The following is a 22,632-nucleotide window of genomic DNA, read 5'->3' as shown; positions in this document are numbered from 1 at the left end:
AACCAGAGTCAAGTTAGCTTTGGCTTACGGAAAAAAACATCATCCCTGGGGCACTCTCTCATGGGCTATGTGTATGTGATGCCACACCCACTTGTATGTCATATCCATGCGACCTAATTTTCCTTAACAGATGCCATTTCGGCAATGCATAATCATTGCATTTGGATTATTTTGTTTATTCACTGAAAAAAAAAATCCTTAGCTCAACTGTCCCTAAATAAATAAATGAATAAATTAAAAATAAAATAACATAAAATAGCAATAATTCTAACATAACATAAAACTAAATAAATAAAAAAATATGCCAGGTGTCCCACTTCACCAATATGCACACTATGCAGCCCATTACTTACACAGCCTACTGCTGAAGTCTGCAAATGTTCAGTATCATTTATGTCAATTGGTTAATTATGTTAGGCCATATGCCTACTTAAATAATACATTTATCAAGTTAAATATTCTAGATGTTTTGTGGGATGTATTTACCAAAATCATTATTTTTTTAAAACTTGAGAACCGATTACAAGAGAATGTTTATAAGCTAATATTTGTCTATCTGCTCCACTTAAATAAATATCCTTAAGCTCAAAAATCATTGAAGTCATCACGTCACCTTTAATTGTTGTTGCTGTGTTGTTTACAGCAGTTAGTCTCGCGCTGGGGGCGAGTGTCGATGGTCACGATACTGACGCCACTGAGCACTGCTCGCCCGCGCACTACCACGCAAGCTCCGCTCTCTATCGGGAACGAGCATTTGACGCACGCCCCTCTCTCCTCCCCAGGGCGGAAGTGGGTCCATTTTTTCTCAGTCGGATAAGAGCGGCTCGAGGGGCTGCAGCCGGAGCAACACGAGAGCACACACCTTCTGTTTACGTTAACGTGAATTCAGCCGAAGGTAAACAACGGCGACGACAACCAAGTTAGGGACGTGATTCGGGTCCGTACGGTCACTGGACCGAGTTTCTTTCGGTTGTAGGCGGCCGTTTCTCCGCGCTGCTGGTGGAAACACGGTTTGCATTCCTCCACGCAGAGAGCCAGAGAGGGAGAGTAGCCGAGGCTGCAAGCGGCCTCCTCACCCGCACAGGCTCCTCATACACGTCCTGTCTGATGTGTTGGCTCTACCGGAGACTTACCGGAGACTCCCCGTGTTAGTTTCGGACGGTCTCGAGCTCGTTATGAGATTATTGCTTTGATGAGTAATTCACGGTCTCAAGGTCCGAGGCTCGCGCTGCGACTACCAACCGACCGCTGGCTGCGCCCGACGCCGCCTGAATGGGCCCCGATGGTGGACTAGAGAGAGAAGCCACAACGACGACACGGACCTAAACCGGACAGCAGAACAGAAAGCCACAGTGTGAATTCTCCGGGGCTGGTCTGGGTGGTGTTCAGGAGCGCAGAGCCCGGTAGTCATGTTGTCGAGTCGGTGGGGGAGGAGAAACGGAGCCCCCTGTACTACGACGTCGATCCAGTGTCACTCCAGTTTCAGGTTTATTTTATGAGCCTCAACCAAGCACCACTTTCTCTCGCCCGTTGTCATCTTGCTGGTTTTGTTTTGAAAGAGTGACGCGGATGCTTCACCCCAAAACGCCTTACACAACAACAAGTATTTCTTTTGTTACCTCATAAACTATCGTTGAAGAACTGTGTGAAGAACTGACTACCTCCTTGTGTTTGCATCAGGTCAGAGTTATATAATACAGAAGCCGATGAGCACCGTTTTCACTGTTGAACTGACTTGAATACCTCATGAATCTACCTCAAATTTATTTTCTACACAACACAACGGGCCCATGTGTCCCCAAATAAATACCTCAGCTCCATCTGTTTTAAACTGAGCCCCTGTAACGCCGCTGCTGCAGATGGCTTCGTTTCCAGACTCGGACCTGCAGACCTGCCCGCTCTGCAAGGAGCTGTGCGGTTCCTCTGCTCCTATTTCCTCCAGCTCTTCCACCTCCTCATCTTCTTCTCATACCTCGTCCTCCTCCAGCCAGACCACCAGGAGGCTCCATGTCCTGCCCTGCCTTCACGCTTTCTGCAGGCAGTGCCTGGAGGGCCAGCGCAGTCCTGGGGACCCGCTCAAGCTGCGGTGCCCCACCTGTGACCAGAAGGTGTGCATCTCAGAGGCCGGAGTGGACTCCCTGCCTTCCTCAAACTTCCTCTTCAGCAACCTGCTGGACGTGGTGGTGAGCTCTGAGGAGCAGATTCAGAACAAGAACGGTCACCACCACCGGGGAGGCTTAGGCGGAGGCTCCTCCGGCTTCCATCACCCCCATGGAGGCCTGCTGCACCCCAACCTGGGAGAGCCTCAGTGCAGCTCTTGCGACGAGGAGAACCCTGCCACCTCCCACTGCCTTGACTGCCAGGAGTACCTGTGTGACAACTGTGTGCGGGCACACCAGAGGGTTCGGCTGACCAAGGACCACTTCATTGAGCGCCTGGGAGAGAACGTCCACCTGGGCCGTATCAATGTTAACAGCAACCCGGGCCAGCCAGGGGTGTCGGTGTCGCTCGCCCAGTCCCTGCAGAACAACTTCGCCCTGCTGTCCCTGTTCCAGGACCACATGAGCTTCTGCCAGCACCATGACAATGAGGTGAGTGGAGCAAAATAAAGCCACTGCACCTGAGTGACACAGGCTAGTGGGATATGGCTAAAAATGTTATGATGTAAAAAATAAACACATTATTTGATATTGATACTTATTGTGCTAAAACAGACAAATCATTATATGTTTTCAAGTTCAAAGGCTGATGTTTTGCTGAAAGTTGAAGAAACTTGTGGGTTAATTGTAGTTCAAACTATTTATTGTCAGAATATATCAACATTTCACAAATCAGAAGTAGATTCAAAAATGATTTTAATCCAAAAAATGTCAATAAATAAAACAATATGTAGACAAGAAATGACAGTTCTGGTCAACAGCGGGTCAAACTCTTTGTGCAGATGGCTTTAAACATTTTGTGAGTGTTTTAGCTGACAGTGTAAATATAACAGACATAACATAATTTAGGGCTGGGCAATATGTTCAAATCAAATATGATGATGTTTTTTCTTTACCAAATACCTCAAAGTTGATATTGTGATGATATTGTAGGGTTGACTATTAGTGCTTCCGTAAAATAGCAGCCTTAAAAAGCAGGAAAAAATAACTCTTCCGATATTGAGATATCCGCAATCTAAGATAATACCCAGTCTCATATCATGATACTAATATAATATTAACATTTTGCCCAGCCCTAGTGTGTAGACTAGAAGCATACTGGGGGCCATATGGCCGCAGGTTCAAAGGGAGCTGAGTGGCTCTTCACCTAGTTCCCTGAAGACCAACAGGCACGTGTGCTGAGCTGGATTTACACACACACACTTACACACACACACACACACACACACACACACACACACACACACACACACACACACACACACACACACACACACACACAGACCCTGCACCCACACACTTATAAGCATAGACACATGCAGAGTCTGGTTAATCTGTACCACACCATCCATTCAGTGCAGAGAGGCCCCTTTAGTAACTGCACACATGTTTCTATGACTGTTAGAAGTCCAATGCATGGACATATTATGGAGATCTAGGTTTTCTCTGATAATGGGAAAGACAAGTTGGAACTAGGGGCCCAAAGGGCTTTTTTTGGGGGGACCATGTGATCCGGGCAAAGCAAACTACAAAGGCCTGTAAAACAGGAAACCAGCTTTTCTTGGTTTAGTTATATGGTCAGGAAGAATAACAAATAGCATTGGTAGGGGGTCTTGGAATGTCATTTTTGCACCACTTCTGGTTTGTGTTGGGGAGCTCAGGAAGTCCCTGCTGCTGGAGAATACACTTCAAGCCCACAGCAGCATGAAAAATAAATTATTTTTTCTAAGTAGATTATCAAAAATGTCTGTAAGCACGGTGAGGTCTTTCAGCAAATTTTGAGTGCCGAGATCACGGCATATTTATGTGCACTGTAATAATTTAATCAAATGGTGTAATACTACTGCAAAAGTTATAGCCCTGTTAACGCTCTCACATAACTAATCAGCAGACTGAGGTTACACATAAATTTTCCACTTTACAGCAGCATGTGCATGCCGTCATACCTGTCAGACAGTGAAACACTTGAGACGCAGCAGGATGCCTTCATTGTTAACTGAACCTTGAAAAACATGCTTGCACCGCCCACTGTGACTTAAAAACTCAGAATACGTGTAGTGGTGCAACATGGGAAGGTTGAGAGAGATTTGATGTTATGAAAATGCCATTTGTTGCACAAGAGCCTAGTGAAAAGCTCTGGTGATACACCTTTTGTATCAACTGAGAAACTGAAGCGCATGGTTATTTACTGCTCTACTCAACTATGTAAAAGAATTTTGAATTTCTTTTGAGAAAAAAAGTTGATCATCCCAATACAGCCTCTCCATCCTCTGACATGACTTAAACAAGTTGCCAGAACTTATATGAGAAAGGCTAGTTAGGTTCAGAGATATTTGGTGTTTTGTTTGAATGTGTTGGATATTAAAAAAATTAGGGGTTGACAGATTATTGGCCTGGTCGTTTATTGGGGCTGATATTTGGCATTTTGCCGATTATCTGTATCAGGGTTTTATTTTAATGATTGCCAACAAAATTACTTAAAAAGTGCAAAGAAAGTGTCAGCCTTGGAGGAACTTTTACTTTGTAAAATCTCATGGAGTTATTTTTGTTTATTAAAAAAGTAGCTGGGAACTTGCTGTAAATGATGTTGAACATTTCAGTTTTTATTAAACATTTGCCAAGGCATTTAAACAAAGTTTTGTGTTGGATTTGTTATATTCCAAATTTTAAGTATTGACAGAAAGATTTTTATTTTTATCGTAAATGCATATCAGTTCCAAATATCAGTTTTAAGTCTCATTAACTATCGGCCCTGAAAAACCAGTATTGGTTGACCCTGAACAAAAATGCAGCGATATCAATTACTGATTAATTTTGTTTGCAGATGACAAAAAATTAAAAGGATACTTTGCAGATTTTCACCCAGCTTTGTATCAAAACAGTGTGGGCAGTAAAAGTAAGTGAACTGTGGTAAAATTCCAGATTTTTGCTGGTTCTACGTCTTTTGCTTGAACTACAGATTGTACTTCCACATATTTGTATGTGATTCTGTTACCGTATTGTCTATTTCTCGCCAAAAATGTCTTAAGAAACATATTTTAGTATACTGTTTGCTGCAATACAAGAGTTTGTGTACAAGAAGTGGGCTCATTTCATATATCGAACAGAGGACTGAAAAAACTGAGATCAAATGGTAAAACTAGGCAGCTTTTATAAACCGAGATTCTGTCAGAGTGGCCTATTTATTTCTACTCAGCTGTTTTTAGAAACATATTTTAGTGTACTGTTTAGCTATAAAATGAGGTTGCTTGTTTGCAGCCGACACCCATATTGTTTTCTATGTCAAAATGGACTATGTCACTCACCAGTGGGAGCATTTTGGTCCTGTGTGGTGCAGTGCTTTGTGGTAGTTGTAGTTTTTTTTTTTTTTTTTTTACCTCTTGAGCAAAAGTGAATGCTGCAGTCTGTTTTCTCTGGTCATATAGCATCAATTTCAAAAAGTATTTGTGTCTTTCTACTGCAGCGACAGCCCAGTTTTATGAAAACACCAGTGAAAAACTTCTTTAAGAGCTCAGTTACAAAGGCTCAGTTCACATTTCCAATTAACTTTTTGTCTTGACCTTCCAAACCCCCCACTCCATGTCTATCCATTGCCAGTAAATAAGTGAGCACAGTTTTCCAGTAAGGGCTCATTTCCCAGTAATGCATCACAGTGCTTCAGCCCTGGGGGAGGGAATGACACAGGAGAAGGCTGGTCTCTCTCTACCTATGAGCACTGAGAAAGCACAGTCAATGTCCGTTACCCAGCTCCACATCCATCACATGTCAGTTAGACTCTGCTTATACCCAGTCATTCTGTTGGAGGGACCAGCATTGGCTTGTTTTTAGGATTTCCGTATTAGGTGACGATGTGCCAAGTGGAATTTTCTTAATCTCTGTTTATAGTTTTTGACCTCTTAAACCTGGTTTGCTTATCCAATGTAGATTTGCTTAATGCACAAGTTTCCACTTCTAAGTCTGTGTAGGAGGCAGTATACTCCTGTGTCCGACCATTCCTGCAACTTTCCGAAAAAGTCGATATGTCATTCACACCCACCTCAGCTGTGTGAAGGTGAGAGAGTCTCTCCGGCTCTCTTTGTTTCATTGGTTACGCATCTATTTTTGTTAGTTTTCACATGAAACTGCAATTCCTTCCAGCAGAGACAATAACAGTATATATAAGGTGTCTCCTCTCTTTATGAAGGCTGACTTTTCACTCTGCCTTCAAGTGTGCCTGTTGGACAACTTTGATTTCCAACGTGGTCAAACACGCCCCACGACCTAGTTCTGATTGAGTATACTCTTACCCTTAGACCCTGCTGGTTCCTTCAGAAACTTGTCATTTCCTAAAGTTTGAGCACTCCATGGATATTGAAAGTAGTTGGTTTTAGATTTGACCTTCATATTGTTTGAAGTTCTTGTGTGAGCAGTAAGGAAAGACCATGTTTCTATTTTGAATGCTATTGTCCAGAAAATTTCCAACCACATATTTCTGTCATCTGTCTTTACGGCTATTCCTTCCGCGCTGTTTTCCTTCTCTGGAATATAAAGCACAAAGTTGTTATTTCCTCTCACGCAAGAGCAGAACATGCATGCGTGTCTGCAGTCAGCTGGCCATCAGCTGTAACCTCTGCTGTGTATTCAAGTGCAACTCTTAACTGAAGACACAAGGCACGCTTTTGTCTGGGCTACCTCTTGAGCTTGCAGTGGTGTGGTATTGTCACATTAGTGGAATTTCTGACTTTTATACAGAACCTTTTTTAAAATATCGATATTCAATAGTATTTGATACTACAAAGAAAAATCTAACATCTAAATCTAAAAGCAAAGGTGGTGCGTGCTGTGCACTGCATACAATGGTTTAATAGAAAAAAGACCACCTGTATTCATGACGGTATTGAGAAACATACCTTCTTCACCGCTTACAGTGGCTGCCACGTGGCGCTGCAGTGTTCAGAAGAGGTGACCAAGTGGTTGTCTTGTTGAGGTCAGGATGTGAGGACGCCTCAATCATACCACAACCAGAAACCATGGATTACCAAAACTATCCAGAAAGTTAAAGGAGCTGGTGGGTTTCACTAGAGTTGCACCTTGTGTAATTCTTTGTGACAAATAAATCATTAATTAAATATAAAAAGGCTATAACATGACAACAAAAACTTATCTTGGTTATCAACAGTAAACAGCTGAACGACTGAAATTAGCATTAACAATAAGAAAGAGAGAAACGCAGTTGGTACCGGTATGTCGGTACTGTGGAAAATGAGTATTGTGACCTTTCGCTGTGCACCGACAAATCAAATCTTTGACATCACCACTGTTGTGTATCAGGGCCCTATAAGAGGACTGTGTAGTGTGCATTTCTTCCAAGAGCTGGGATCTATCCCCTCTGGAGTGTTATGTGAGCTGGCCAAGGAATGTCTCCTTTCCCTGGCAATTGGTTGTGATAACAAGAAGTTTTTGTTAGTAAGGTTATTGTGGAAGTGTTCAGTCCCTTGGGTCTGAAAGGGCTACATGAATGAAATAAGTTGAGTTAAGGGTCACTTAAATGACCAATCACTGACCTTTTTTTGAGGATCATGTTGGCCCACAAACACAGTGCCAGTGGTCATGGAAAGGGTTTGTGAAAAGACTAAACACAAAAACCAAACCAATGCTTATTTTGCTCTGAGGTGTTCAGTTTCAAGGCCCTGCTATTGTTCAGTATTTGATGGAATTATATCAGTTATCAGCAAAACGTCCACTGTTGCTGCGCTTCCAAGTCAGAATGTCAAACAGACAAACCAAACCATCATCGTACCCCTAGTGGCAATGAAAGCCAAAGTTTGCGTTGCCTTTATCTTGGCAAAAAAGTTGCTCTTGAACAGATTAACAAGATAGCCAACTCTTTGAAAAATCTTTGCAAATGGCAAAGATTTAACAAAATCCACTGACCTCAGGAAAAGCTTTTTTTCAATGAGTTGAGGCCGAGCTGTCGCTGCGCCTGCACTGATGTTGTGCACAGAGTTGATAGGTATTGCTAATTTTGAACTCTTCTTTGTAGTTTGACTTAGCATGTAGGCGTACAGTGTAAATAATATGTAAAATATTTAGTTTCAACCATCATGAAACCACAATACACTTTAAACACAGAAGGCACAATAAAATACATGTACAACGTCGTGATTTTGCGCTTCTTTGCCGGTAGGTCTTTCATCTTCCTTTGGCATCTAACGGCACACTAGATCAACATTATGAATATAGTAAAATGCTGCCCCATCAGGTCTTGAAGAATGCATCCCTAGTAGCCATGTTTTTGGAATTTGGGCATGGATTTGGTACCAAAGTTTCAGTTCTCATTATTCCTAACTCTGACAGGCAGGAACATGTTAAGTCTCTCCCTTCACGTCTAACTTAATCAACTGTAATGGAGAGAGAGGTCATGTTTTTTCATCCTTATGGACACCGTTGAGTGAATATCATATTTATTTGCTTTGGCTTGAGTTTTCTCCCAGCTCTGTGCACATGGATACATCTGTAATATTGAGGCAACCACATTATTAAAGAACACTCTCCAATTGAAGATCAGTTGGGACTAGAATGTACCAGAAACTGCAGAACCTCATTGATTCCCAAATGATGGAAAGAGAAAGATTGAGAGGGAAGTGAAGGTTTCAGTTGGAAGATAAGACTCTGAGGCTGCGGGAGGGAGAGGGCTACCCACTGATAAGAATATAGGGTCAGTGCACACATGAGTGGATACGTTGGCCTACTTCAACAGCATAAATACTCATCTGAAGCCCGGCAGTCACAGAGGGTCCCTCGTTGTGTGTGAAGTGGAAATGGAAAATTGGATTACATCAAAGGAGTGCCCTCTGCTTACTGCGATGTCAGCCCTCCAACATCCAAATACATACGCAGCCCCATCCCAGAGACTGCTAATGACATGATAATCCCACAAAGTGTCACTCTGTGCTTTTGATTAAATTGTTGTCACCATGACTACGCGCCTGGCCGTGCACGTGGGTGCACACAAAGTCTTTATAGAGTGGGGTTTGAGGCGGGGGGAGCAGACTGGGAGCGGACAGAAAGAGGTTGCTGGGCAATGAGCGCCTACAATACACAGTGTTTATAAGGATGAGGTGAAGTTGAACTAATTAGTTTGACAGCCTACCAATGCTCTTGTATTTCCTCAGGGAGCATTTCTGTCCACTGTTAAAATGAGGAAGACAGTGGGAATGCAGTGGGAGGTCTCTGAATTTTATTATATATTCTTAGAAATAGAGGTTCCTAAAGGGTTCCTCCTGAAGGGCTGGGGTTCAACCTAGAACCATTTGCTTCTGCAGACCCATTTCCTTAAAAAAGGGTTCTTCAAGGGTTCTTTGTAAGACAAAGAGTTCCATTGAAAACTAAAATTGTGAATAGTGGGTGAGACATTGATAGGTAATGTCATAAATTGGAAATTTTAGAGCCCCCCGCAGTGGGTCCTAGACAAAACCCATGGAATATAAAAGGGGTCTTGATAGAATTCCCTGAGTGGGTTCTTGATGAAACCTTGGAATTTAAATGGGTTCTCAGTAGAGGATGGCACGGGAGTGGATTTTTACTCCTGCCCAATCCCGCTCCCACGAAAAAAACAAAACAAAAAAAAACTCCTGTCTCGTCCCTGTCACATGACAAAGTAAAAACCAAATTCCTGTACCATCCCAGGCCTGGAAGAATGACTCCTGCCCCGTCCCCTTCCCATGTTGAGTTTGTATAAAATAATGTAGCCTAACAATTTTTTTGGCTAATATTAGAAGAGCATATTTTTACATAAAAACTACTCAATCAACCGTAGAGCAAAGTAGAATGACAAAATACCACAGATTTTTTTTTTTATTGTTTTCATAGCTTCTAAATTTTTTTATTGCAAATATTCTTTTCAAGTGATACTTAAAAACCTTATTCTGATTGTAATTCTGACTGCTAGAACTATGTGGCAAACAACTAACACAGTGTCAGTTAGCTCGATGCTAACACACAATGTGAATTCCCATTAACACTCTAGTGCAAATTAGCTCTGCAGTTGTGATAGTAGGCTATTATCTTAACAAATGATCCATTTTACTGCATATGTTTAACAAAAAAATGGCATCTGTTCTCTTGGATATGATTTCTGTGGTCTGTGGAAACAAAATGAATAACTTACATCTAACTTCATAATGTCATCCTCTACTTCTCAGTAGAACATCCTGGATGGGTCCCAGATGAAATCCATGGTTTATTAAAGGGTTCTCAAAGGAACCTTCTGGGTGGGTTCTTGATGAAACCCTTGGAATATGACAGGGTTCTTGGTAAAATCTCTTGCATGGATTTTTATTAGCATTTTATTAGCACCCTAAGAGGGTTCTGGATGGAATTAATACTTCACAGAATTGTTCTTTGCAGAACCTGTCATTGGGGGTTCTGGGTGAAACTTCTCAAAGATGGTAATAGGTATTGCCCTTTATGTTGGCTAGAACTTCTGCAAAGGGAATAAGCTGTAGAACCTTTTATGGTTCTAGTTAGCACTTTTATTTCTAAGAGTGCAGTTTGCCACACGTTCCCCCATTACACTTTTCTTCTTAAAATGTGACTGCACTGTTATGTAGTTCTGTAGGGGCAGACCATCTCCTCAAACATATGCTGGGTTGGATCGGTGCTCACCAGTTTTGTTCCCCCTCTGTGGAGCTCTGTTTGTAAGGAAACCTAACCCAACACTGACGCTGATACAAGGCCAGAGGAATTCCTGTAACTTGAGTTTATACCTCCTGGGTTCTCTTTCCCGTTCTCTCTGTGTCTCTCTCGCTGGGTATTTCCTCTGCCGACTCCTGCCTTTCTCATCAGCGCTCTCTGTCTGCTCTGTGTCAGAGACAATGGACATTATAGATGCAGAAAGTCTCCCCAACATGATTTAGCAGCTGTTGCCGTTGAGGGCCAAATGATTACATTTCATCACTCCTGGAAGTATCCGTGTGAGTGTGTGGCTGCAGAGTTTTCCTTTCTAAGAGCACCTCCCATCTGTAGGTAGTTATCTGCTGAAGAGTATTTTCGTGTGTGTGTGTGTGTGTGTGTGTGTGTGTGTGTGTGTGTGTTTCCACACAGCCAGCAGAGTTAGATTATATGAAGTTGTACTTCCAGGGTTTTAATGCACAACATGTGCCCAGTAATTAGAGAGCATTCCCTGTTTCCTGTGTGTTGTGAATGTGTTTCATGTAGGCTAAGGGGGAGTGTGTATGTATGTGTGTGTGTCCTCTCTTTGATGTCCATTTGAGGACTTTGGTCCATATAAATTTAATGGATAGAAAGGGAGGCATTTATCACGTTCCCTTTGACAACGGGATTTAAAACCCATTCAGAAGCTGGAAGCTGCCACTTCCTACTCAGTGGTTGGGCACAAATGGGGTTTTAATTGGCCATTATTTGACCTCAGTCAACGAGATTGAGCTGTTAACACATTTGACGTAAAAGCTCTCAACCCTATTTGGGGGACATTGCACAGCTTCCAGCCACACTTTGCAAACCCTAAAAGTTTTCTAATATTAAGCTGAGACTTTGCTTGTTTGTTATAGCAGTGAACACAGTCGCTCTATTTTGGACATGCAGTGCTCCCAAGCTCCTGACCTGCCAGGGTCATGATAGTGTAAAACAATGGTTCCCAACTGGTGGATTGTGGTTATTCTTGCAATCTGTTTTGTTTCTTTGTGTTTTTAGCTAATGGGTTGTTTACATATTGTGATGTAAAATTCAATATGCAGTAATTTTTTCTAATTTGTGGACATTGAGCTCATGACTAATTAGAAATCTGGACCAGTCAGGAACTACTGGTGTAAAAGGAGCCAGGTTATTTGAACACTGCAGCTCTACATTTATTCTGACCAACTGTTAAAAAAAAAAAAGAAGAAGCATGAAGTTTTTATTTATTTCCAATAGTATGCTCTACTGAGGATAACACATTTGCAGTTTAGTTATGCTTGCATAATTACACTAAAGTTCTTGAATAGTGAATAATTTCTGCTGTTCAGACTTTGATGTATTTTTCCTAAATTAAATACATTACAGTAAGGTCTTGCTGTGATAGGTGACAGTGCTGGAAGAAGAAAAAAAGAATCAGGCTGTTCTCATTTACTGTTTTCATACCTACAAAAATTAATGCACAAGAATTCCTATTAAAAACCCCAAGTAATCATGCAGGCTGTGATCACATGGCCAAAGTGCTAAGAGGAGTAGCGAAGAAAGTAGTATTAAGAGGGAATGTCCTCGTAGGGATTAAGGTTGATGGATGGGTCAAACAAACAAATTTTTGTGTCCCGAGTAAAAACCAAGTGAATTTTGAGATATTTCGAGGTAAGTCATTATAATAAGTATGTGACGTGATTATGGCCAGCCATGTTTCTTTTCTTAAACATAACCTGCGTTACTTAACTGTAATAAACCTAACTTCTGTAACTTTATTTGCCTATTCCTTCTCTTCATAACTTTAAGTACATTACATGACAACTCCCGGCAGATTTTCTTACCTAAATCCAACCTATGTAACATTACTTCCTGAACTAAACCTACATAACTTTACTTCCTAAACCTAACCTACGTAACATAACTTTTCCTAAACCTAATCTACGTAACTTAACTTTTAACCTGAACCTAGAATATGTAACTTTATTTAACTAGACTTAACCTACATAATTTAATGGTAGGAATCAACGTCCCCCCAGCCATGGGGAACAGGAAGAAACAGAAAAGTCTTTTTTTGTGTTAAAAAATAAATCTGCATTCTTATGATAACATTGTGAAAATGATCCTCGTGTACATGGATACGAAAAAAACAACCGTATGGCCGTATGCATGTCAGGCCAGTAGTTGGCAGTGCAACTTTTTAATGATACACCATCGAAGAACACCACACTCCTGTGCATAAAGGAGTTCTTCTACAGAGTGGTGGGTATAAACCAACAGGAAAACAATGGCGAACGCACACCCAAGAACTGACAATCTGCACTTTGCTGGAGGAGCGTGAATAAACTCAGTAGAGTCAGCAGCAGAAACACAGCCCAGTTGTTTGCCATTGTTGTTTTTGTTGTCTTCCTACTCACACATGGCTACTTGTCTGAAACATAATTCACATACGTGAAGTGCGGTTGTGACATCTCTGTTCTCTGCACATTCTGCACATTTGTAGTTTACACAACGACAGAAGGGACGACGTTTTTACAGAATTACACCCTGGAACCCAGTTTCAAAAGTTTGCATTTCCAGGCCCCCAAAATGCTGTTGTTAGAGTGTAAGGCCAAACCTGTCAAAAGTTTAATGTGTCATGCAAGAACTGCTGCTTTGTGAACAGCCCCTCAGAACCGCTGGGTTAGATGTCCGATATGCCTTCAGTTTCATGGATGTATCAATCAATTCTGTCTCCCTGGATCCTGTTAAAGGGTTCAGTAAAGACTGTTGGATTGTTTTGTTCACTTAATTTTCGGAAGTTTTAACGTGTTTTTTTTTTTTTTGTATTCATGGGTAATTCTGCCTTTTGCCATGGATTTGTACATGTTGATGTTTTTAGCTAACTTGTGTAACCATGCCATTACCTGTAAAGGTCATGCTCCTTAGGCTGCCACGTTGGTATGCCAGTCATGTACATGTGTAAGTGTCCAGCAAACGGGCAGTGAATATATACGAGGGCTTTGGGACTGAGCCGAGTACAAAGCAATAAATGTTTGTCATGTGTCTTGTGAATGGAGCATGTTAATGCACTGTACCTTAGGCACTATGGATGAGGGTTTTTTGTTATCTCTAATGTCACAGTAACAAGGAATAGCTGGTTTGTGACTGTATACATGCTGCACACTTGATTCACACAGCTTCTCCATTTCATGTTTGCCGGCAGCAGTAAGCCCCGCTCACATTTCTCCCTCTTTCTCTTCTCCTCTTTCATATTGTTGTTTAACTCATTTTTCTCCATCCCTTGGTCTTTATCTCACCTCCCTTTCACTTCCTCTGCTCCTTTTTTTTTTTTTTTTTACTACTCAAGTATTAAGCACACAACAGTCAGTCACATGCTCGCTGGCTAAGGAGGCCAGCTGACTGTGGTTTGTTTTCCTTCTCCGCTGTCGGGCCATCCAATCAGACGGCCGGCTTGCAGCCACCGCCCCCCCCCGTCGTATCTGGCAGAGTTTCAAAACATCGGCAGGCATGTCCGTATGCGTGTTGTGTCCGTGGCAACAAGCCAACAGGGGTTGCCGACACGAGAGGGCGGGGCAGCGGTGGAGGAGTAAGGAAAATAGCTATGAGAGAATGATGGAGGGAACAGAGAGAGAGGGGGAAAAACTACATGTGAGCAAGATATGGAGGGTGTTAGGGGAAGATTAGTGTTGGTGTCTGCTGAGAGCTTCATAAGAGGAGCTTTGTCTGGCAGATGGTGTTCTGGGATTGCTGGGAATGTTGGATTGGGTATTCCTCAGATTATCTAGCCTGGACATACCAGACTGGCTTAGGGACGGTGCTGTCTATTTAGCGCTTCATAAGTGAAGTAACTTGGCTAATCTTTCTCTCTTTGCTTAATTCTCAGCCCTGACTGTAACAGCTGCAGAACGTTGATGAGAGTTTCCTCACAGACAGATAATAATGCAGACAGGACAGCTGGTTTTGTAACATTCCCAATCTGCCCAATTTTTTTTGCTGTGCAGAAAACACTTAACAGCACGATCACTGCCATAGTTTGTTCAAGGAGGCAGAAATGTTGTGTTTTTGCACCAAGGTCGTGCTGACACCTGCTTCTGCCTGATGTGTTGGAATGAGGCATATCGGAGACTCACTTGCGTTCAAATCTCTCAAATGCTCGGCAGTCTTACCTGACATGACTTTTATCTGGAATATAATGGAATCCTCAAAATTAAACCATAATTCACAGGGTTCCTCAATCATGGGAAACGTGGAAAAGTCATGGTATTTTCCTATTGTATTCTCTAGGCCTGAAAAAAACACATGAAATTAGTATAAATCAGGGAGAGTTTTGAAAAATAAGTTTTGTTCTGTGTAATGACAAATTTGTTTTCTGTAGTTAACTACAGCAGCTCTTGTATTTGTTGATGTGTGTGACGTTTTTCAAATTTACTAATTTTCAAATGATTAAATATTGTCTTCTTTTTTTTAACAAGCATCAAATGGGAATAATACAGTTAAAAGAGAGCCCGCATTTGTCATCTTATTCAGCGTGGGTGTAAAATAAATTTTTTACTGACTGTACCAGATCTTGTTGTCAGCAGTTTATGGAGGAACCATCACTGCTCAGAAGGAAGCGTGCATCTACTCATGGATGCGAGGCTCGTGCTTGCGATAGCGTGAGATATAAGCGTCAATGGCATCCCTCTGGGCTGTGCTGTAATGCAGCAGATGTCCGCTTCTTTCTGCACAGTGATGTGATTGGTGGGTGTAGTTAAATATAAAGAAAATAGTTTCGACATTAAGCTGCACACAGCAGGCATTGTGGATTGTCTTGAGTGACATTATTGAGTTTTTAAATGCTATGTAGACCGATAAATAGCACAACAGGTAAGAGTAAAATATTCTATTCATTCATTCGTTCTATTCTGGACTGGCATAATTCCAGGTTGGGTTATGAAGATGTAATGCTCGCCCTCTTAACTAACTTTAAAGTGAGCTCTAACTGCTGCAGTGGGCTACTCAGTGGCAACAGCCTCCAGGTGACATTATACGTAAGTAAGTGATTATAAAGCAGGTCATTGAAAGAAGTGCATTCAGGCTCCTTGAATCTACTCTGGATAGACAACTATTTAAAATAAAGAGATTATCATGAGGAAACAAAGGCTGTAGAAGTACAGTAAATGTAGTGTTTTCCACAAAGTTTGTCTGTTTCTTTACAGCAATCCATCATTTTTACATATGTTTGTCTTTAGCCGCTGAGCAAACTCATATCTGTCATCGGCTCCTAGAAATGTCCCCGCAGTGTGTTTGTTTGCATTCACTCCTTTAGGCAGACAACAGAGTACATAGGCCTACAGCAGTTAGGGTGTAAAAGACTTAAATGTTCACAACAGTAATAAAAGAAAACAAACTGACTTAAGAAACTCTACATTTTAAAGATCCATGCAAAGTGTCTGGGACATGCATTTTTCGCCAGTGGACTTAAAGCAATGTCCTGTAGCTTTTCCACATAAAAATAGCAGTTTGTTAGTTGATCTAATAGAACACTTACTTTTAACAGGGAGAACGGCATCTATCCCACTCCCACAGAGTGACGTGGTCGCTTGCTTTCAGCACTATGTGACTCGTTTACATGGCAACAGTTCCTGCATGAAACATTAAACTTTGGTTGCGGTTTGGCCTTTCATTCACACGACAACAGTGTTTTGGGGGCCTGAAAACACAAACTTTTGAAACTGGCTTCCAGAATGTAATCTTTTTAAAACGCAACCCCGTCTGTTGCTGTGTAAACTGGAAATGTGCAGATCCTGTGACAACTGTGACGTCACGGCCGCACTTTGGTCATCACAAAGTTACATCTCCAACAACTGGCCCTTGCATGCATACTACTGTTTTTGGATGTTTTTGCATATCTGTACACTCAGGGATCATTCTCACAATGTTATCATATGAAAGGAAAGACTTCTGTTTTTATTAGGGCCACTATTGTCTATATGTGGCCTTGATCGGCAGTGTGCTGTCCTCTCGCGAGAAGTGTGAACAGCTTTATGGCATTTATGTCTTACGCGAGCCTTCAGCTAAAAAGAAGCAAGGTACACTTCTGCAGATGCTATTTATAATGGATTGCAATGTAGGCTGTATTATCGGTGTTATTGTTGTTTCGTGTGTAGCAGCTTTCCCAGGTGCTAAAAGTCATCTAACCTAAGTTATGTCGCAGGCTTGCATACAAATAAAAAAACAATTCCATCTAATGCCATAAAGTTGTCTCTCAGTTTTCCAGTAAGCCTTCTAAGTTTGATACCTTACAAACCTATTTCCACCAGCAAGTAATAAATGACCCTCTCCAATGTTACCAGTAAGTCACAGTACATAGACATCATGGCAACAGTTTATTTGAATACACACAAACTCCACATGCAAACATTTTGCAAACAAAGGGGTGTAGACGTGAGCTGAGTCATATCTGTGCATAATCAGGTAATGTTGCTGCATCTTGTTAGTCCACATGGCTCTCTGGCGTTTCAACGTCTTTGTCGGCTCCACATCCCTCAGCTTGTCAACAAATGCATGTTGTGTATGAGGGGGAGGTGTAACAGTGCTATGTGTTTTACCTCTGTGGTGTTATACTCAGAGACCTTCAGAATTTAACAGAATTAAATCCCTACATAATACGACTTTAAACAGACAAGTAATTTGTTTCTTTGGGTTAAAACTGTAATTGTCTGAAAAGTTTCTTTGTAGAACAAATCCCATTTAGCTAAACTGCGGTTCAGTGCTGCTGGAAAAAAAATTCACAGCCAGAGGAAACAGTCAGATCTCATCTGTAAATATAGGCTCGAAACTTTTCTACTTACCTCACAAGTAAGGATGCACAATATTGGATTTTTTTGTCCATATCCGATATGCATATCATTTGGCTCATAACAGATACTGATATCGATATATCCACTTTTATATATACCCCCCCCGTGTGTAATATTCATTCATTGACCATTGAGAAAAATACTTAGGGTTGATGTTTTGTGGATGTTTATGTTGTCAATTAAAAAAAAAAAATTTAAAATATTTGTTTGTGATATCTACAGACATCACCATGTTGGCAGATACCGATAATTCATTTTAGAGCCAGTATCGGCAGTATCGATACCAATGATTTGCCAATGTTATCATGCATACCCATTTACATCAGGTCACTAACAGTATTATCTTTAATTACTTTGTTCATTATGTTTATTATGAAATTGTCCACTGCTGCTGTAAGCCTGGAAAAAAGGAAAAATGGAAATTAGGTGCTGTACAGATGAATGGCAGGAAATTTCCATTTGAGAAAGATTGACAGACAATAACTTTCAGTGAAGCTTTAGCACACGGCTTGATGAGATTTCAAACTAACATGTTATTACCTGAAACATTGTCAGTTACTTAATTTAAAAACATAATTTTACTTACCAAAAGAAGTCCTTTAATTTTAGTTATATATTGAGTCTCCAGTCATGTGAGACATGAATTTGAAAAGGCATTGCATAACATGTGCAAGTACATGTGAAATACATTTTCTGGCATGTGACAGACGTGGTACAGATTAAGGTGGAAACTGTTGAGAGATGGCATTTGGACGTGATCATCGCAGATGGTGTGAGTGTCTCACTGTCAGTGAAAAGTGGTGAAGTTCGTGGAGAGAACGTGCTTTCACAGCTCTCAGAGCGGCCCTGGTTTTTCTGGCACCACAGTGTGACATTACATGGCCCTTGTCCCTTCCCCCCACTCGGCTGTGCACGCAGGCAGGGAGTGCTGCAGCGAGTGATTTTACTGGCTACTTCAGCTCGTGCCCTCTCCCCCAGTTCCCAGTACCTAGAGGGGAGGGAGGGAGGAGAGGGGGCTGATCCTACTGCTGCCTGCCCACTGTGTGAGCACGAGGCCATCACATATTTATTCTAACATTGTTTTCCTCCAGATTTCAGTGTTTTGCCAACTAGCTAAATAAGAATGTGATTGTGTGTTAGTATGTTGCTACCATAGAAAAAAATTAAATGTTTTTCACTTGCTGGATTTGTGCGTCTCTGCTTCTTTGCAGTTTGTATTTATGTGAAATTATTTTTATTGAAGGGAGCTTACATTATTATTAACAATTTGACTGTGGTGTTAAGCAGAGACAAAATATTCGACTACTCAACTGCTGGAATTACTATTCCATGACTAGTATTTTTCAGTGCTTGGCTTGCTTGTGCATTTGCAGTAAGAGGCTATGGGTACATCCACCCTTGTGCTTTTAAATATGCACTATTGCTATGTTGACCAAGGTTTTCCACACATTTATTTATTTGAATATTTATTTTGCAGATTGAAACATCTGCCTCCACTATTAGATTTTCTGTTTTTGGAGTGGAATTTTCTGTAATGTTCATTAGGAGAGATGTTGAAATATACATTGCACCACACTCTTGGAGCGCAGAGTGTACTCTGGGCACAGGCAGAGCAGTAGAACATGAGGCGCAGTAAAATTGAAACTTTTCTGCTGGGTCTAAAAGGTTGCATTCTCTTGCAGCAGCTGCTCCTCTCAGCCATTGATCTGATCTGATCAGTTCTAAGTGGATCAACAGATCGATTATCCACCAAACCAATCACAAACTACAGCTGAGGAAAAAAGAACTCTTGAAGAGCTCCGCCTGCACTGCCTTCATGGATTTGCAAAAAAATCAGAATTTAGAGAGAGGACAAACAATGATACAAAGGGACACATTTGTACAAAACAGTAATAAAAAATGTTGACTATTATCACAATTGCTTGTATACAGTATTTTAAAAAAATGCAACTGAATGGAAAATGTCACCTTTATTTTAGTTATTTTCAAAACCGAGACTTTTTACATGTACTTCCATTTAAAAATTGTTTCAAGTCATAATTATAGTGATAAACATTTGTTTAACCAAAACTAACCCTTCTGTTACTTGTTTTAGGGTGTTTCTGACTGACCATAATAACAACTCTGAAATACTGTTATTCCTTTAAACTGTTTTTTTCTGAGACAGCTATCGTACTGTGAAAATCGTACTTCCACCCCCGCATGACTAGCATAGTCTGTTTTTTACTTGAATTAACTGACATTTTTTTCACAAACTATGGTTGAAATTAATTTACATTTTTAGTCATTCAAAGATCCAATTACTACAGCTGATGTCATGCAAGATAGATAATAAAAAAAAAATTAAAAAGTATATGTAATAATCAAGTTGTCATATTGACATTTAAGATGTGATGATTGATTTAAGACGTTACCTTGTGCATTCAATAGCAGAGATTTGCACAGGATTAAAATAACAGATGACCTCTGCAATTATTACAATTATTACAAATTACTCGTCCTTTTTGAATAGGACTTAGATCTAATTGTGTCTGTGGTGGCAGCTAACAATTAGTTTTATTCTTGATATAATTTGCTGTATTAAATGATTGTATTAAATGCCAAAAAAAATGGTAAATGCCCACTATGGTTTACTCAAGGTGACGTCTTCACCAACATTCCCAAAAACCCAAAGATGTAAAATGTTCAGTGAAAAGAAACGAGATCAAATGGATTATGAAAGTAGTTGTTGATCTCTTTGTTGATTTCAACCTATCAAATTACATTGTTTCAGCTTTTTTTGACTGGTTTTCAGCGGGAATAGGTGGCTGCAAAAAATGACAAAAAGGTTAACAAAAATAGTCCTTTAGTTCTTCAGGAGGTTTTTTCTTTAATTTATGATGAGACATTTTCAAACACCCCAACATATGTGAGTGTGTATGTGTGTATATTCATAATGGACGAGTGTAATAGGCAGAGAAGGAGAATGAGAAACATCCGGTGCACTAATGAAATACAATAACTCACTTCCCCCAGTGTGGCCGAGCCCTGCTGCTCCGAGCTTTATAGCTGCTGATGGCATGTTTGTTGCAGCCCCCCCCCAAGCAGCAAAAACACCCAACATACTTCAGCTTCACTCTGCACGACGTGTGTCTGTGCAGCCGTTTGTTGTGCATTTTGCACACACATCAGTACATCAGTATGTGCTTCTCCTTGTATATTTTGTGCGAGCGTGCGACATGTTAATGTGTAATGGACAAACTGTGGAGGTGAGTCACCTCTGACTGATCGCTCCCCCTCTAGGCTGTTCTCTGTGGAATTTACAACTTTCTTAGCATGACACCACGCCTGTTCCACATCTTTTAAAGTTGTTTTTCACATGTCTGCGTCACATGCACTCTAGAAGTTTTTGGGTGTGTTCTTGCATGTGTGAGGGTATCCGGCATGGCCAGTGAGTAGCATGGCTGTGAAATTCCTGCTCTGTTCTCGTACCACATGTGGAACGGAGCAGCTGTGTTCCTGGCTTGCAAAGCATTTGGCTTGTGCATTTTTATATCCTCATGGATTGGATGCAATTTTTGGCTTGTAAATAATGGGTTTCCAAGAGAGGCAGATAAAGACAGAGGCAGGCAGAAAGGGAACAGCATCCCTCCATAGCACCTTTGGGAAGAGCCAGTATCCTGTATGAGTCAATAATATTGACTGGCATTCCAAGAGGCTGCTGTGTTATGTAATTCTACATCCTTGTGTGTATGAGTGAGTGTGTTTCACTTCGAGGACTGTTGAGCTGTTGATGGCACATCAGCAGCAGTTTTTTATTATATTTATTAAATATATCTGAAGCCTCTTGCAGCTGTTTGTCATAGGATCGAATTCAGTGAAATATGACTCCAGTGTTTTCAGTAACACGCCCTGCTGTTTTTGTTTCCACATACAAAAAGCCTGAATGTTAACAGAGGTAACACAATCACATTGATTTCTGAACAGTTAAAATAAAGCTTGTATAGATGTTCAAATAAAAAAATGGATTTCCTTTTTTTTAACAAGCAAGCAAGCAAAACTTGAATTATAGAACACATTTCATTCAAGGTGAAAGCCAAATGTGTTGCACAAAGTGTGAGTTACAAGCTGCAGGCTCAAAACAAAGCTGTCAGCAGACAAAAGAGATTCAAATCTATAAAAAATCAAAATAAAACTCATAAAATATTAATTAAGATGAAGAATAAACCAATAAAACATACAAAAGCCTGAATCAGAACTGATAAAAAAAGTTAAAATTAAATGAAATGATACTAAAATCAGACAATTTAAAAAAAAGATTACATGATAGATTAACCAATAAACCAGTAAAAGTAAAAACACACCTAAGTAAAAACCAATACAATAAATAAAATAAAATATGATAATACTTAAAATAGTCAAACCAACAAGTCAACTGTTTTCTCTAATATAATGTGTGTTACATATATAGTTTTTAGGTATGGAAATCACAATATTATCACTATATTTGAGTCATGATATAATATTATTGCAATTTTAAATGTTTCAAAAATATTCCTAGTATTGGGATAACATATTTGACAGTATATTGCAATTTATTACCTTTTTTCAACTGCAAATTAAGAAAAAACTTTGTCAACATCTAAGAAGTAAAGGTTTTCAGTCTGTTCATCTCACTTCAGTTAGTTTTATTGCAACAGCATGTTTCTAGTATACTGGAAGAAGGAACTGATTCTTTTGTTCCAGTAGGCAACAATATCCATCCATCAAACATCCAGTATCCAAATATTGGTGGAGAATTCATTTATTGACTGAAGTATGTCGACCCCACCACGACAGGTGGAGATATACCCCCTTTAAGCTAGTTGCTATATTATTTATACATTCTATGATATAGACCGAACCACAATCATAACTGTTTATACAATAACTTCAGGGTAAAAAACTGCCGCATCACATACATCAAAGGGTGCTGAAAAAACCCTGCCCTCATT

The 22,632-nt window shown here is 40.5% G+C and overlaps 1 protein-coding gene across 1 annotated transcript in view; it reads left to right on the top strand.

The window, feature by feature from the left end:
- The first annotated feature begins 803 nt into the window (after positions 1-803).
- The window catches only part of trim71 (tripartite motif containing 71, E3 ubiquitin protein ligase), a 51,268-nt gene continuing 29,439 nt past the window's right edge, over positions 804-22,632 (top strand). The window contains exon 1 of the mRNA XM_042506770.2: positions 804-2,591. Coding sequence (XP_042362704.1) covers positions 1,860-2,591 — 732 coding nt within the window. The 5' untranslated portion in view covers positions 804-1,859. The remainder of the gene's footprint in view (positions 2,592-22,632) is intronic.

This window comes from Plectropomus leopardus, chromosome 17, assembly GCF_026936395.1.
Source record: "Plectropomus leopardus strain MGB_pleo_1.0 chromosome 17, ASM2693639v1, whole genome shotgun sequence".
In the NCBI taxonomy this organism is placed as follows: Eukaryota; Metazoa; Chordata; class Actinopteri; order Perciformes; family Serranidae; genus Plectropomus; species Plectropomus leopardus.
Note: the sequence above shows the minus strand (reverse complement) of the source record. Positions and strands in the feature narration are given on the sequence as shown.